An 18,490-nucleotide genomic window follows, 5' to 3' on the forward strand; every position below is an offset into this window, starting at 1 on the left:
AAAGCGAGAACCTCAGTCTATATTGTTCCTGTAAACCAGGTTTCTCATTAGAATACATAGGGAATTAAGCTGTAGCTAAATCAATGATCCTATTTCTGCTAACATCTAGTAACTACTGAAATCTATGCTAGCAAAAATATCAAAGGACCAAGCTGGCAATACACATCTATCTTCTGTGATTTTCAAGAAAATTTTATTTTATCATTTATCCATTTTGTGCATGTGTAGCAATTTCACTGATATTACTTCCTTAGTTGTCAGCACTTTTACACTATCTATATCTATTCTTACAGTATGTCCATCTCTCTTCTTTTATATTTGGCAATCACAGTGGGTTCCAGTGTATAAAACCTAAACTAAGCTGCTTAAGATGATAGTTCCCAAAGTGCATCACACATAATTTTACATTAAAATTGCAGAATAGGTGTGAGAGGTCAAGAACATTAATAGTTGAGGATAAATGCTCAATTTATACATTTACTTTATTGAGAGAAGGTACCACCATCTTCATTAGTCAATTTCAATGGAACATTGATGACAAAAAAGAAAATCTGTAATTTTCTGTCCTTTCTCACTTGAAATCATTGTATGAACATTTTGGTAAAACAAGCAATCTAAAATGCACTTCCCAACATTGGTGCACAGGTGACCTCCATGTAACAGCAGTGTGGGTAATGAAATTCACCCTCATGGAATTTATAAATGACTACACCAAACCTGCGATCGGGAATAACATTTGTTCTCAATACTTATGGAAATAAGTAAAACAAACACAAAATACAAAAACAACAACAAAATTCCAACTATTTTTATTTTTAATCACTCAATACCATGGGAGAGTAAGATTTAGATGTGTCATCAGCATGTCAATTAGGATGTCAGTGACCGGTGAATCCCTCCCTTACCATGCCTCCTCCAGCCCAAAGGTGCAAGGGCATATGGGCAGAGTCTTAAGAATGTAGGACTGCCATGCTCTTCATCCGCAAAGCATTTTCTCTGACACACTACAGCATGGGGAGTCATGTTGGCCACAACAGACTCTTACACCAGGTCTTTGAAGTAACCCTTTCATCCATGAGGTCACTGCACTTTAACCAATGACGCTTTTCCCCAAACATATTTCTTCCTTAAACCCCAATCTTCAAATCCCATCCCTTTCCCTGATAATCCTAACTCCCTGAACCCTTACCAATTCCACAAGGCTTGCTTACTCATCAGCTAAATAATGCTGGTAAGGTCACTTTGTCATCGCTGATAAAATGGCTTATTATGAGAGAAAAACACCTTGTAAGAATGCATCCCAATTATAACATGAGATTCTGTGGGTAAAGAGGGTTTGCATTACTGAAATTTGTGATACACACTGTTTCCAGAAAAGCAACCCCAATGTAACATGGGAGTCACCACGTTTATAATTTTTTTTTAGCAGTGAAGTGGAAAATCATTAAACTAGAACATTTTTATTTAACATATATAGGACCATCATCAACTGCTCAATGTCCAGATTAAAAATATGTAATTGTTAAAATCAATATTTCCTTTGGGGACAATGTAATGCCAAGTTTTGAAGTGAATGTCACTTAATGCAAGTTTTTAAAATATATATCAAGAAATCAATTAAATTGTCAGACAAGAGACTTTTTAAGGGAATGTTTCTAATAAATCATCACAATTTAAAACTGTTGAACATGATATCAATCAGTTTAATTTACAATTAAAAAAAACAAAACGCATATGTTATATAGAATTGGAAGAGCTAGTTTGTAGGTCTATTAAATAGATCTTTAAAAGATTAAAAGCCTTTTCCCCCCAGATCTTCATAAACTTTTGATCCACTATTCCTTACCCATGACAAGATCCCTGGCAGAAGCCAAGAGTAAAGGACTGGTAAAAGCAACTCCATACAACTTAAATCTTGTTCCTGATGTATGTTTATTCCCATAATCCAACAGCCAGATCAGGCCACAGCATACACAGAAATAGACAGGCCTACTGTAGGCTATAATCCGATTATGACCCTAGAAGGGAAGAAAAATTGAATAACTGTCACTTAGCTATAAGTAGATGAGACTCTGTATTACTGATTTGAAACTTAACACCAACGATAGAATATGGGGTAAAGCCAAGAAGACATCAATGATATTACTTGGCTGGAATTATACTCTGTCTAACACAAACTAAATACACCAAAGCTGAAAATGCATGCAATTTTCTGATGAAGAGTTAGTGTCACAGATGCAAGACCTTGCTTCAGCTCTGTCCTGCATCTCCTTCAGATGCTGCCTAAACAGCTGTGTACACGTAGCATATTTACATTGTACCATAGAGTGTATGAGGGCTTATAGATACGAGCAGAATCCCCATTGATGGCTACGAGGTACTTAGTGTTTTAATTAAAGGATCATTCATATGTTACTAGGGCACTGTAATTATTGACTTACATTCCATGTGATTCAAATTGAGCACTGTGAGAATCTCATCTCAAAAACTTTCATAAGGTTGCATTGCCAAGTCAGACCAGAACGGAGTTCCAGTGTTGAAATACTTCCATGCTGATTCACTGCAGAAACTGCTGTACACTGTTAAAAGCGGCATTAATACTGCACTCTACCAAGTCAAAACCAATGAAAAAACCAAAATACTAATCTTCAAAAACTATGAAATGAGAACATTAAAAAAGCAACACACACAAAATGCTGGAGGAACTCAGCAGGCCAGACAGCATCTATGGAAAAGAGTAAACAGTCACTGTTTCAGGCCGAGACCCTTCATCAGGACTGGAGAAAAAGATGGGAGTCCGAGTAAGAGAGTAGGAAGAGGGAAGGAAGAACCACAAGGTGATAAGTGAAACCAGGAAGGGAAGGAGGAGTGAAGTAAAGAACTGGGGAAGTTGTTTGGTGGAAGAGATACATGGCTGGAGAAAGGGGAATCTGATAAGAGAGGACAGAAGGCCATGGAAGAAAGAAAAGGGGGAGGAGCACCAAAGAGAGGTGATCAGCAGGTAAGGAGATAAAGTGAGAGGGGGAAATGGGAATTTGGAAGAAAAGGTGTGTGTGTGGCGTGGGGGGGGGGGGGGGGTCATTACCGGAAGTTTGAGTAATCGATGTTCATGCCATCAGGTTGGAGGCTACCTAGATGGAATACAAGGTGTTGCTCCTCCAACCGGAGTATAGCCTCATCGCAACAGTAGAGGATGCCACAGACCAACATGCTGGAATGGGAATGGGAAGTGGAATTAAAATGGGTGGCCACTTGGAGATCCTGCTTTTTCTGGTGGACGGATCCTAGGTGCTCGGCTGAGCGGTCTCCTTGATATACAGCCACACCAGGACCACCAGCAATCGATGACCCCCCCCCCCCCCCAATAGACTCACAAGAGAAATGTCGTCTCACTTGGAAGGACTGTTTGGTGTCCTGAATGGTAGTGAGAGAATAGGTGCAGGGGCAAGTGTAGCACTTGTCCCGCTTGCAAAGGTAAGTACCAGGAAGGAGATCAGTAGGGAGGGCCAAATGGACAAGAGAGTTGTGTAGGGAGTGATCCCTGCAGAAAGCAGCAAGTGGCGGGGAGGGAAAGATATGCTTAGAATTGGGATCCCGCTGAAGATAGCCGAAGTTATGAAGAATTATGTGCTAGATGTGGAGGCCGGTGGGGTGGTAGGAGAGGACAAGTGGAACTCTATCCCTAGTGGAGTGGCGGGAGGATCGGGTGGGTCCTGATGAAGGTTCTCAGCCCGAAACATCAACTGTACGCTTTTCCATAGATGCTGCCTGGCCTGCTGAACTCCCCCAGCATTTTGTGTGTGTTGCTTGGATTTCCAGCATCTTCTCTTGTTTGTGATTATAAAAGCTATAAAAGCAAACTGTTTTAAGAAGCAAATTTAATTAAATAATAAATTTATTTATTTAAATCCTAATTAATTTAAAAACACCATTTTAGTTATGATTTATTGATCTTAACCCAGCAACAGGAAGGCATATGTTAAAAACTATCAGATTTCCAAGCTAATTTTAAAGTCCTAATTTGAACCATGGAGTACAACTCCCCCGCAACCTCATAATTTTCAGAGGCCACAAAATAATGTCGTATTTTTGGCTGCTAAAATGTGGACATTTGTATGCTTGAAAAAAGTAACTAAAACGCTAGAGTGAAAGAAAGGCAGAAATAATTTCTTAAGAAGATCAAATCAATAAAAATTTCTTTTTTAACATTGCAAAAACTGTGATTTTTAATCTCAGCCTTTATTAGAGCAATTAATCGCTGTGTCCAATATTAATTTATGAAAGTATAGTTACATTATGAACATTTATCAATATGAAAAAACAAAGTTGCTGTGTGAAGAAATGAACTCCCAACTTTGGCATTATAGGTTGATAATTCTAGATCTCTATTTTGATATCAACTTCAATGATTAACCACATTATTAAGCCCAGAACAATTACCTAATTTTCCTGCTCTTCACCTACATGTTAATTTGGGGCTAACCTGGCTATCAAAACCCAGAATGGGGTCTGTGTAGTTAGATTCTTTCTTGAATATTATCATAAGTTTTGAGGTTCTCAGATATGCCCCTCGTTTCCAAGATGTGAGAGATGAGGTTTCGAATTTATGTTGGAAATACCTGTAAAGTATTAGATCTTTAGGCAGAGACACTCCTTGCCCCAAAGGTCTGTCATTTTTAATTAACACATGGCACAGAAAGAGGCCCCTTTATTTCCCTATAACTCTAACTTCTCATCAGCACATTCTTAACTTTTTTTAACTTTTACATCCACCAAGAGTGAATTTACCAGTTAACCTACCTGCACCTCTGTGGGACATAGAAATAAACCTGAACTATCAGCAGAAGCTCAAACAGTCAGGAATGAACATGGAAACTGCCCACCACAACCCCCTTATTTGATTCCATACTCCACCTTCCTTTCTTTTTAGATTCAATCATCTGCAGCCCTTTTTCACCTTCCACCTCTCACCTTGCCACCTATGTTGATATTTCCATTCTTCCCTCTTTCAGTCTGGTTATCAGCCCTTCTCACCTGGATCCACCAACCAACTGCTAGCTTTTGTTCCACTAATCCTCTTCACCTTGTTCTCTTTCTCAGCCTGAAAAGTTGACTGTCCATTTCCCTCCACAACTGCTGCCTGACCCACCAAGTTTTTCCAGCAGTTTATTTGCTCCATATTTCATCATCTCTGTCCCCAAGAAAAAAATACACAGGAGACCGCACAACCTTTTAAACTTGTCGTCAGTATGGAGTGACAATGACAGTAGGCTGGTCAGTGCTCTGTGGGATAGAGTTAAGGACAGAGTCTCAGCAGAGGAGGTCTTCAAAGTGTTTGGTTCCAACAGCTGGTGACAACCTCTCCAGTTTTGATAAGTTCTTGGCTGTGGATAGTCTCAACAATGAAGAAGAATCATGCATGTCCTGGGTATCAATGAGCTTTCTGTTGATCTTCAGGAGTCACATCACATCATACTTTGAGGTGTGATGAAGTTTTCCCATCAAGAGCACCTGTGATGTAGTTAATTAGGTCCTGGATTTCATCAAATCAGTCTTAGAATAGATAACATGGGCCTTTTCACAGGTACTGATTTTGACAAACTTCTGGTTAATCCAGGCACTGCAGTTCTTGCTGGTGCAATCACCAGTTTATCTACAGGTCATAATGGGAGAACAGTTTTCATTACAGAATCTTTGAGACTTCAATTTTCCAGTGGTAATTCTTGGGCCAGAATGATAGGACTAACATAATGGATTATGTGACAATCAATCCCATGTGACAAAAAAGTTTTCTGATGACTCTGCCATAGTTGGATGCATCAGCAAGGGAGATGAGGCTGAGTACAGGGCTACGGGAGGAAACTTTGTCACATGGTGTGAGCAGAATTATCTGCAGCTTAATGTGAAAAAGACTAAGGAGCTGGTGGTAGACCTGAGGAGAGCTAAGGTACCGGTGTCCCCATCCAGTTTCCAACCAGTGTGGACGTGGTGGAGGATTACAAATACCTGGGGATACCAACTGACAATAAACTGGACTGGTCAAAGAACACTGAGGCTGTCTACAAGAAGGGTCAGAGTCGTCTCTATTTCCTGAGGAGACTGAGGTCCTTTAACATCTGCCGGACGATGCTGAGGATGTTCTACGAGTCTGTGGTGGCCAGTGCTATCATGTTTGCTGTTGTGTGCTGGGGCAGCAGGCTGAGGGTAGCAGACACCAACAGAATCAACAAACTCATCCGTAAGACCAGTGATGTTGTGGGGATGGAACTGGACTCTCTCACGGTGGTGTCTGAAAAGAGGATGCTGTCTAAGTTGCATGCCATCTTGGTCAATGTCTCCCATCCACTACATAATGTACTGGGTGGACACAGGAGTACATTCAGCCAGAGACTCATTCCACCGAGATGCAGCACAGAGCGTCATAGAAAGTCATTCCTGCCTGTGGCCATCAAACTTTACAACTCCACCCTTGGAGGGTCAGACACTCTGAGCCAACAGGCTGCTCCTGGACTTATTTCATAATTTACTGGCATAATTTATATACTACTATTTAACTATTTATGGTTTTATTACTATTTATTATTTATGGTGCAACTGTAACGAAAACCAATTTCCCCTGGGATCAATAAAGTATGACTATGACATCTACTAGATATATATATTATGGCATGTCTGATGTAGAAATTCTTAAACTTTCATTCAGACAATGGCATATACCAATGACATAGCCAGTTTTGTGGTTATACTTCTTGCAAAACATGGCATTGCCTATGTTTAGCCTGTACTGCAGTAATTTGTCAGAAGACAACATATTTGGAGCTTTCCCTTCTGCCTTCCTGCTTATTTATACCTTTCCAGAGATTTGCATCGTTTCCAACACTGGCATTGATATTACCCACAAAAGTCAATTTGTCTCCCTCGAGAGGCTGAAGTTTTTTCATGGTCAAAGTACAAAATCCTCTTTGGCATCACCCACAGATGCCCGAAATGATGCACAAGCACTAATGACTATAGTGTTTTGCTTTAAAGGCAGCCAGAGGACTTCTTCCTTATGAAACAAGGGAAAAAGCTGGGCTAGTTCACACCCTCAAGTTGATGCTCCCCTTCCAAATATGTATCCACTGCCTTGTTCTTTGAGCTTACCATCTCCTGTCTATTCTGTCCCCTTCTGCTGGTTAAAGTATCTAACAAGCTTTCGACTTGCTGCTCAGTGTTGCCTAATTTGGGAAAGTTTCAGATGGCTGTTCAATGGTGTCTGAAGTTGCATAAATTTCCCTGATATTATGAAGTCATGTGATTGATTTCTGGAATATGTTACCAGCGGAGGTGATGAAATCAAATATTATTACTTTTTAAGAGGAACTTAGACCTGCACTTAAAATACGGAGACACAGAAGGATGCAGCCCTAATGGAGGCGAATGAAATTAGTGCAGATGAACAAGCAGGTCAGCTTGGACAAGGTAGGCTAGAAAGATCATGTCTGTAGCAAAAAAGCAAATTGATAGAGGACTCAGTTGATCAGGCAGCATTGACCATTTCTTGCCCTGCACAATTATTGCCTGACCAAGCAATTTGTTTTTGACCATTGTTATGCTGCACAATTTTATGACTCTCTAAGAGCAAATGCAAGTCACACATGGGGCAGCGTGGCAGCATATTGGTTAGCACAAGCCTGTTACAGCGCCAGCAAACTGGGTTCAATTCTCGCTACTCTGTGTAAGGATTTTGTACGTTCTCCCTTTGACAGCATAGGTTTCCTCCGGGTGCTCCGATTTCCTGCCACATTGCGAAGACATACAGGCAGGTTGGTAGGTTAATTGGGTGGCACAGGCTCATTGGGCTAGAATAGCCATTACCATACTGTATCTCAAAATAAAAAATAAAAATAAAATTAAAACGAACAGGATGAACCTATCCTCATTGACCAGGAAATGTTTCTGAAGGACCCAATAATTATTTTCCCCTCTTTTGCACTAAGTTATTTAATTTAACTTTTACTCATACTGTAAATCACAGATTTTATTATGTATTGCAATGTACTGCTGTCGCATAACAACAAATTTCACGACATGTGACAAAGATATTAAACCTGATTCTGAGTTTTCCCAGAGCACATTGGGAGGGTGCATACTCTTTACTAAAGCTATTAGACAAGACCTAGCAGGTCTCAAACAACACAAATGTTAATATTGTTGGATGGGAGGGGGGAAAGAGTCTTAGGTCGTGAGTAATGCAATGAACAGCAAAATAAATATCCAAACACTTCAAGCAATTGGTTGCAATTTCTGACTGCAACTATTTTAGATGCAACTCAGAATGTCTTCTAGTTACATTGCACATAGAACATAGAACAACACAGCACAGTACCGGCCCTTCGGCCCACAATGTTGTGCCGACCCTTAAACCCTGCCTCCCATATAACCCCCCATCTTAAATTCCTCCATATACCTGTATAGTAGTCTCTTAAATTTCACTAGTGTCTGCCTCCACCACTGACCCAGGCAGTGCATTCCACGCACCAACCACTCTCTGACTAAAAACCTTCCTCTAATATCCCCCTTGAACTTTCCACCCCTTACCTTAAAGCCATGTCCTTTTGTATTGAGCAGCGGTGCCCTGGGGAAGAGGTGCTGGCTGTCCACTCTATCTATTTCTCTTAATATCTTGTATACCTCTATCATGTCTCCTCTCATCCTCCTTCTCTCCCAGAGAGTAAAGCCCCAGCTCCCTTAATCTCTGAACATAATGCATACTCTCTAAACCAGGCAGCATCCTGGTAAACCTCCTGTGTACCCTTTCCAATGCTTCCACATCCTTCCTATAGTGAGGTGACCAGAAATGGAAACAGTACTCCAAGTGTGGCCTAACCAGAGTTTTATAGAGCTGCATCATTACCCTGCAACTCTTAAATTCTATCCCTCGACTTATGAAAGCTAACACTCCATAAGCTTTCTTAACTACCCTATCCACCTGTGAGGCAACTTTCAGGGATCTGTGGACATGTATCCCCAGATCCCTCTGCTCCTCCACACTTCCAAATATCCTGCCATTTACTTTGTACTCTGCCTTGGAGTTTGTCCTTCCAAAGTGGACCACCTCACACTTCTCTGGGTTGAACTCCATCTGCCACTTCTCAGCCCACTTCTGCATCCTATCAATGTCTCTCCGCAATCTTCGACAATCCTCTACACTGTCCACAACACCACCAACCTTTGTGTCGTCTGCAAACTTGCCAACCCACCCTTCTACCCCCACATCCAGGTCGTTAATAAAAATCACGAGAAGTAGAGGCCCCAGAACAGATCCTTGTGGGACACCACTAGTCACAACCCTCCAATCCAAATGTACTCCCTCCACCACGACACTCTGCTTTCTGCAGACAAGCCAGTTCTGAATCCACCTGGCCAAACTTCCCAGGATCCCATGCCTTCTGACTTTCTGAATAAGCCTACCGTGCACTACCCTCATCTATATGCCTGGTCACCTCCTCAAGGAACTCTATCAGGCTTGTTAAACATGATCTGCCCTTCACAAAGCCATGCTGACTGTCCGTGATCAGACCATGATTCTCTAAATGCCTACAGATCCTATCTTTAAGAATCTTTTCCAACAGCTTTCCCATCACAGACATAAGGCTCACTGGTCTATAATTACCCGAACTATCCCTACTACCTTTTTTTGAACAAGAGGACAACATTTGCCTCCCTCCAATCCTCCGGTACCATTCCCATGGACAACGAGGACATAAAGATCTTAGCCAGAGGCTCAGCAATCTCTTCCCTCGCCTCGTGGAGCAGCCTGGGGAATATTCATTCAGGCCCCGGGGACTTATCCATCCTAATGTATTTTAACAACTGCAACACCTCTTCTCCCTTAATATCAACATGCTCCAGAACATCAATCTCACTCATATTGTCCTCACCACCATCAAGTTCCCTCTCACTGGTGAATACCAAAGAGAAGTATTCATTGAGGACCTCGCTCACTTCCACAGCCTCCAGGCACATCTTCCCACCTTTATCTCTAATCGGTCCTATCTTCACTCCTGTCAACCTTTTGTTCTTCACATACAGGAAGAATGCCTTGGGGTTTTCCTTTACCCTACTCAACAAGGCCTTCTCATGTCCCCTTCTTGCTCTCCTCAGGCCCTTCTTAAGCTCCTTTCTTGCTACCATATATTCCTCAACAGACTCATCTGATCCTTACTTCCTAAACCTCACGTATGCTGCCTTCTTCCATCTGACTAGATTCTTCACCTCACTTGTCACTCATGGTTCCTTCACCCTACCATTCTTTATCTTCCTCACCGGGACAAATTTATCCCTAACATCCTGCAAGAGATCCCTAAACATTGACCACATGTCCATAGTACATTTCCCTGCAAAAACATCATCCCGATTCACACCCACAGGTTCTAGCCTTATAGCCTCATAATTTGCCCTTCCCCAATTAAAATTTTTCCTGTCCTCTCTGATTCTATCCTTTTCCATTATAAAGGCCAGGGAGCGGTGGTCACTGTCCCCCAGAAGCTCGCCCACTGAGAGATCTGTGACCTGACCCGGTTCGTTACCTAATACTAGATCTAGTATGGCATTCACCCTAGTCGGCCTGTCAACATACTGTGACAGGAATCCGTCCTGGACACACTTAATAAACTCTGCCCCGTCTAAACCATCGGAACTAATCAGGTGCCAATCATTAGGGAAATTAAAGTCACCCATGATAACAACTCTGTTATTTTTGCACCTTTCCAAAATCTGCCTCCCAATCTGCTCCTCGGTATTTCTGCTGCTACCAGGGGGCCTATAGAGTACTTCCAAAAGAGTAAATGCTCCCTTCCTATTCCTGACTTCTACCCATACTGACTCAAAAGAGGATCCTGAGACATTACCCACCCTTTCTGTAACTGTAATGGTATCCGTGGCCAGTAATGCCACCCCTCTTCCCCTTTCTCCCCCCTCCTCTCCTTTTCCCCCCTCTCTATCCCTTTTAAGGCACTGAAATCCACGAATACTGAGAATCCATTCCTGTCCTGGTGCCAGCCAAGTTTTTGTAATGGCCACTACATCATAATTTCATGTATGTATCCAAGCTCCCAGTTCAACACCTTTGTTCCTGATGCTTCTTGCATTGAAGTACACGCACCTTAGCCCTTCTACCTTCCTACCTTTACACCCTATATGCTGCTTCTCCTTACACAAAGCCTCTTTATATGTTTGATCTGGCTTTACTCCATGCACTATACCTGCAGTTCTCGCATGACCTTTATCCTCCTCCACCTCACTATCTGCTCTAACACTCTGGTTTCCCTCCCCCAACAAATCTCGTTTAAACCCCCCGGAGCAGCACTAGCAAACCTTCCTGCAAGGATGTTAGTTCCCCCTCCAGTTCAGGCGTAAACTGTCCCATCAGAACAGGTCCCACCTTCCCTGGAACAAAGCCCAATTGTCCAGAAACATGAAGCCCTCCCTCCTGCACCAACTCCTTAGCCACATATTTAGCTGCATTATCTTCCTGTTTCTAGCCTCACTAGCACGTGGCACGGGTAGCAATCCTGTGATTGCAGACCTGGAGGTCCTGTCCTTCAACTTTGCACCTAACTCCCTAAATTCTCTTTGCAGGACCTCCTCCTTCCTACCCACGTCATTGGTCCCTACGCAGACCACGACATCTGGCTGCTCACCCTCCCTCTTAATACTGAGAACTCGATCTGAGATATCGGGGACCCTGGCACCAGGGAGGCAACAGACCATTCGGGATTCTCGATCTCTTCCACAGAACCTTTATCCGTCCCCCTAACTATCAAATCCCCTATCACTACCACTCTCCTCTTTCCCCTCTTTCCCTTCTGAGCTGAAGGTCCAGTCTCGGTCCCAGAGACACAACCACTACAACTTGTCCCTGGTAGGTCGTCCCCACCAACAGTATCCAAAACGGTACACTTATTGCTGATGGGAACAGCCACAGGGGTGCTCTGCTCATTTTGTCTATTCCCCTTCCCTCTCCTGACAGTCACCCAGCTACCAACCTCCTGACTTTTAGGGGAGACTATCTCCCTGTAACTCCTGTTTATTTCTGCCTCTGCCTCACGAATGACCCAAAGTTCATCCAGCTCCAGTTCCATAACTTGGTTTGTCAGGAACTGCAGCTGGATGCACCTTTTACAGATGTAGTCATCAGGGACAATTGTGTTATCCCTGACTTCCCACATACTGCAAACGGAGCACTCGACTGCCCTAACTGCTGCCTCCATTACCTACTCCTAAGTTAATTAGAGTTATTATTAGAGTCTGATGGCAAAAATCATCATACCTGCCTCTGCATGATTCTATCTAGTGATAAGACAGCTCTCTAGGCAATTTGTTTCTGGGAAATGATTACATCAACACAAGGGTAACTAACTTCAACTAAAGCTGTGGTTTTTAATTTTTTTCCTGCTCAGATGACTCACTGGAAATAATTATAACATTTAGCGAATTATACAGGTCAAGATTCACTGCATTTCTGCAAGAATTTCTGCATTTAGTTTAGTAAAATAATATCAGCTATGTAACTGAAAATATCTCAATGACTGGAGAGAATATTTTATTAGTACTCAGCTAAAGAAATAGCGGTGCCCTAAGACACTGTGGTATCACATTTAGAGATCTAAAGATTTATCTGGCCTCATAAATTTAAAGTATCCGTGAAATTTTCAATTGACCACTCAATGCTGTACAAGTTGTTTAAAGCAACACACACAAAATGTTGGAGGAACTTCGCAGGTCAGGCAGTAGCTATGAAAATGAATAAACAGTCAATGTTATGGGCCAAAATCCTTCTTCAGGATCTTCCTTTTCATTGGAATGACAGCTTAATGTCTCACAGCAGCTAAAACATCATATCCACTCTGCTGATGTCATTGGCAAAGCATTGAAGTGTCAGCTCAGATTAGATGCTCAATTCAAAGAGCATTCCGAGAAACAAATACATCTGAATTAAAGGCAAGTGGCACTAAGTTTATTTCAATCCTTCAGTTTACTTGTCTTCAGCTTCTAGTGAGAGAATCCAAAGCATTGAAAATCAAATATTACATTATTCATAAAACTACAACAGCAGCAGTTTTTAGTTATTCAGTTTTTGACCTCAATGAATTTAGAAGCACTGTAACATGGTATCTTAAAATAACAAGAAGAAAAAGGAATCAGCAAAAAACAGGATGGTGATCACCCTACTGCTGTTTATAAATGTCACCTAAAGATTGAGATCTTCAATTGCAAGTTTCACAGAGGGAATTGTTGGTGGTTTCTCTGTGTAACATTGTCACTGGAACAAACATTAGTCAGAATATAACTTCCCCTAAGTGAAAGTTGTCAACTGCCAACATTTTACAAGTGGGGTTAAACCTCTGCAGCCACTTCTAACAGATATACAAGCAATATTCTTTTTTCCATTTAGAGGAAAGCATTGCTGTTGAATGAATGGGTGCTCCAACAACACAAGATCGGTTTGAAGAATGCCCAAGGCAGTCCTGTAGGAGAATGCAATGCACAAATATAGACTATGAATGGCTCCACTTTGGGAAAGCTTACAAACATGTCTCTTCTGCCTGCTGATGTAAGTTGAGAGAAAAGTGGCTAAAAGTCCTCTCTCTGAGTTTGGGGTTTGTGGTTTAGGTGGCTTTCTGACATAGAGTGAGCAGCAAACTGAGAGTTCAAATAGTTATCAGCAACAGCCCAGATGATCATTAGAAGATTCCAATGACTTTGATCTTCACAGTAAAGGATTCAAGGCAATTCATCAAGCTGAGGGAGGGCACAGCAGGTCGCAGAAGATTGTAAACACAAGAGATTCTAGTTGGTAGAAATCTTGAGCAACACACAAAATTGCTGGAGGAACTCAGTCATAAAACAGGTATGGACGGTAATGAATAATCAATGTTTTAAGCCATTAAATAATACATTTTAAGGGAAAAGTGAAGAGGAAATGATTAAAACATAGCTCTTCTAGAATCTCTATTCTGCTAATTTTTAACTACACAGCACCAATAACACACAGACATAATTGCTTAAATGGTAACATCCTTTTGTCAACCAATTATGAATTAAACAGTTAAAAAGACATCAACTTCAGTAATTTCTAGACTATCTTCCCTAAAAATAGGGTACTTTACCAAATGAATTGCTTAAACCCAGCCAGTCAAATGGCAGAGCTTAAACTAATACTTTCAGTTGAAATTTAACACCATAAAAACACATTTAAAAAACCTTAATCATACAAAAGTAATAGAAATATATTTTATATATTGTTTATATTTACATCTATAAATATAGATCTGTATATTTTACATATTTTAACCTAAAACAATGCATTCTAGCCAGTTTTTTTAAACCAGAATATTAATCAGTATTTTCTTATGATAATAACAAACCTCGTGTCTTACCATTTAAAAAATATAAATTAATATGCCTTTTAATCTTTTAATTTATGAAAGCTCTCAATAACATGTTCTGGTCTAAAATATCAATATTTAAGTCTCTATGTTCAGAATGGCAAGGGAGAACAAAACGATTTAATAGCTGGACATAAAGTATTTACACGTTTGCATTCATTTTAAACAACTATTGATCGTCTAGACATTTCAGAGAAATAAGCTAATTGTAAACAACTGTGACTGAGTATGGCTCAGTTTTGTATTGCAAAGTACAGCTATAGTTTTAAATACGTCTACAAGATTATCTGCTTTTCCTATCTAAAAGCAGAAATAACCAATATATAGCAATGAAATATTGTTTCCCCACTGACATACATCAAATTAAATCAATGGTAAGGAATAACAGAAAAAAGAAAGCGAACAGGTGTTTATTAAAGAACAAACCAGATAAACTTACATGTCTTGGAGAGGAAGAATCAGGCTGCACACTCTATTAAAATGAAATGAAGAAATTATAATATATTTTGCAATTTGTTGGTATTTTGTCATGTAATTTTCTGCAACAATAATATAACATATACCTTCAGAAGTGAATACTGACAGCTGGCAATAACCAGGCAAAACTGGAAGACCCAAATGTCTTTAAAGAATCCATCTATTAATAAAACTGATCCAAGGAAGGCAACAAGAATTGCCAAAACAATCGCCAAAACATTCTCCATAATTTCACGATTCCTAAGGACAGATCAGACATACTATTTCAGTACATTATTGTGGTAATCAATGTAGAGCACAGAAATTGGAACTGATCTACTTCACTTGGCCAGTTTGCAACCTGTGCATAATAAGAAACATAACAAGAGATATACAACCAAATGCAACAACACTTCCACAACATTAATTTTTAGTCAAATTGTTTCGAGTTATTTTAATGAAGCTAGGTTTGATCCTTATTCTGAAAATTCTACATGTAATTTGAGAACTTAATTCCAGGGTTCAATCCAATTTTCTATTAAACTACAACCAGCAATACATATCTTTATTTGCCAAATAAAAAAGGATGAAGGTAGCATATTCTTTATTTACTTTATTACTCTGCTGTAAAATCTCAGTACATCATGGAATACAACCGGTTTATCACAAGAGTAGATGTTGGACCTTGAATGAGAATCTCATCAAATAATTTGGAATTTTATCAACAGTGCTCAACGATTACCTTGCTTATTCGCCTGGAGGTAGGTAAGTAAACTAGGGTGCATTTTCCTTCATATAATGTTCCCAAGGCTCCTAAAGAGCAGGCCATCTGTTCTCACTCGCAACTGGACAATTTATTTTACAATGGAAAAGGAGTAACTGGCTGAACGACAAGATCATCACAGTGGTGACACCATGTTGATCATTCAGTTGATTACAACCTCTGGCTGAAATAAATGAACTTCAAAGCATGGTAATGAATAACATCTATGTTTTTTGATTAGTTCATGTGGGTCTCTGGTCAAGACCAATCCTATGTGAATAGAACCTAGAAAAGAATGACTGCAAGGAGTTATGTAATCAAACAATTACTTAAATGAAATCAGAACTACCCCGAAAGCAACGTTGAGGTGCCCAAAATCATCAACATATCCACCCATATCCAGGTGTTAATGGTCTGAATTACTGAAGGCTACTTTTCCAGCCTTCCTGAATGTGTGGTCACTAAAGTATTGGCTAAAAATGTATCATATCATAAAAAAAGCAGTACAGAAACTACATTTCTGGTGTCTGCTCAAAAAGTAACCCATCATGCAATCACACACTTTGTGCTAATTGCACAAAATAAGGATCTCAACTAACTTAAAAGTAAAAAAAAATCCAAATATGATCTGCGCACAATCTTTGTGGAAGTATTACATTCATAAAGGATGAATAGGCTTCATCTGTTACAAACTTTTACAGATAGATGCTACAGCAAACAAAAAAGTAAATACCCTTGACCCTCCTTATTCTTTATATGCATATTAATTCCAGCTTTCAGCTACCCTGCAGTATCCCTAAGAGTTTCATTTTGCCTGCTGCACAACAAACTCTGAGGTACAGGAAAAGTCATCATCATCTAAATCAATAAGTTAACGAGAAAGCAGTAATTTTTGATTCAAAGCGTTCTGCAAATGGTCATTTTGCAAGCAACACTGCAACCAGCAGTTAGCCAATATTTATTTACTTATGGTTGGTATAAAATTGGATCCTATAAACAAGAAGTAGACCTTTAAATTACAGAAAAGTGAGAGATTCCCAGTAACATTTGATTGCAAACTTGAAATAACACAATGGGAATACTCATTTGTCCATCAGGTATCTCTTTCCAACATTTATTTTAAACAGATTAAGAACAATTTATTTAGTAACATAATGCTTTGCTACAAAAATTAAAATAACATTTCCTGTGACCTTCAATTCTTCAATTTTTGGATCTTTGCGTCATTAAAAAGCCTTGTTTTGAAACTATATTAAAATTTGGAACAGGACTAGGACATGCAGTATTATTAAAATAATTAGCAGTCACACACAGAAGGTTCCTGGTAAAGCTGTTCAAATGCTCGTGGCTTATTTTGCTTCTTTTTAATATTAATACTTTTTACTGAGTTGCTTCAGTTGATGGCCATTTGTATGCTTCCCAGTGTCAAGAGAATTCAGCTGCAGTCAACTTTAATAGATGGAGGGAGGACTTGTATCCAGCCATGTTATTCACTTATGTCATTGGAGGATTACCCACCATTCACGGCCTTACTGTTCAACTTTAGGGATACCTGGGCCAGTAAGACCACCCTTCCCATCCTAAAAAAAAGATAACCTCGGGAATACAAGTCAGCAAGTGAGTTATAAAGCCTCTTTCAGGAAAATGTGTGGCAATACAAGATGGAGCACTGACCAGACTACTTTCAAATACTAGTCAGCGACTTTTCGCTTTGGACATTGAAATTCAAGTCGGTGCTTCCATTCTTCATTAAATGCAAAAAGCACCTGTGTTTTGTAATGAGAAGAGAACATTTCTGAGGAACTGTGATCAACTCTATAGATAAATGATCCGCAAGCATTTGCTATCTAAACTTTCAGGGGGAATTGTGATTACACCAGTGACTTGTCAGCACTTATAGAGTTATATACCATTTGAAAAAAATGGAGGAAAAAATATCAAGGATTATTCCATGTGACAACTTTTTACTCTATAAAAGAGGCACAAATGTCTGTGCCTTGAATGGTTAAATCTCATACCTATCAAATAAAGCCAATAGGGTCAGGCGGTCAAAGTTTACACCAATCCATATCTTGGGAAGAAGCCAGAACCGGTAGTAGTGCTTGATTTTCTGGGCCTCCTCCTGTGGTTGTGGGTGATCCTGTAGATCTGGGCTAAGGTCAGTGTCTTGCTGTTCCAGGAGATCAGGATCAATTGTTAACAGCCTATTCAGTCGAATCTGTGGAAGAGACAACTGTAAGTGGGTTAGGTTAAAGCTTAGCTTTAATGTGTAAAGGAGACACAAGGTGCTAAGACATGGAGCAAAAAAAGAACAAGCTGTGGTAGGAACTCAGGCAGCATCTGTGGAGGCAAGGGGATAGCCAACATTTCAGGTGGAGACTCTGCACCAGGACACTTATGTGAGGACATGACCTGGCCACTGAGTTCCTCCAGCAGCCTGGTTAATGCTTGATGCTAATGTATAAATTTGCACTTTATTTTTCATTTGAAGAAAGCTTGCCGATTTAATTATTGGAAACATTATTTAGAGCTGAGATTCCCAATCTGGAGTCCATAGACCCCTCGGTTAATGGTAGGGGTCCTTGGCATAAAAAGGGTGGGAGCCCCTGCTTTAGAGCCAAACTGACAGGTACCAGCAACTAACATTTCATTCTGAACACATTTCCAAAGCGAAGTGGATGTTAAACCGCATTTTTTTTAAAACTGCAATTCCTCTGAAAATTTTCACTTGTAATTTTTTGTTTGATCATTTCCTAAAGTGAAAGGTTATTTTTGGTCTAACAACCTCTATGCTGCAAATCATTTCCAGGAGTCCCTGCCAATGCAGTATAGTTTTATA

At 40.2% G+C, this 18,490-nt stretch overlaps 1 protein-coding gene across 6 annotated transcripts in view; it reads right to left on the bottom strand.

Moving 5' to 3' along the window:
- The window catches only part of pcnx1 (pecanex 1), a 253,752-nt gene that overhangs the window by 81,394 nt on the left and 153,868 nt on the right, over positions 1-18,490 (bottom strand). For 5 of the 6 annotated variants that reach the window (XM_072265724.1, XM_072265683.1, XM_072265714.1 and 2 more), the window contains 4 exons: positions 17,670-17,884; positions 14,996-15,149; positions 14,872-14,904; positions 1,847-2,018 (listed from right to left, as the gene is read on the bottom strand). In XM_072265724.1, the coding sequence (XP_072121825.1) occupies positions 1,847-2,018; positions 14,872-14,904; positions 14,996-15,149; positions 17,670-17,884 (574 nt within the window). The remainder of the gene's footprint in view (positions 1-1,846; positions 2,019-14,871; positions 14,905-14,995; positions 15,150-17,669; positions 17,885-18,490) is intronic. The other variant, XM_072265689.1, reaches the window with a different exon arrangement.

Source organism: Mobula birostris, chromosome 1 (assembly GCF_030028105.1).
Source record: "Mobula birostris isolate sMobBir1 chromosome 1, sMobBir1.hap1, whole genome shotgun sequence".
Taxonomy (NCBI): Eukaryota; Metazoa; Chordata; class Chondrichthyes; order Myliobatiformes; family Myliobatidae; genus Mobula; species Mobula birostris.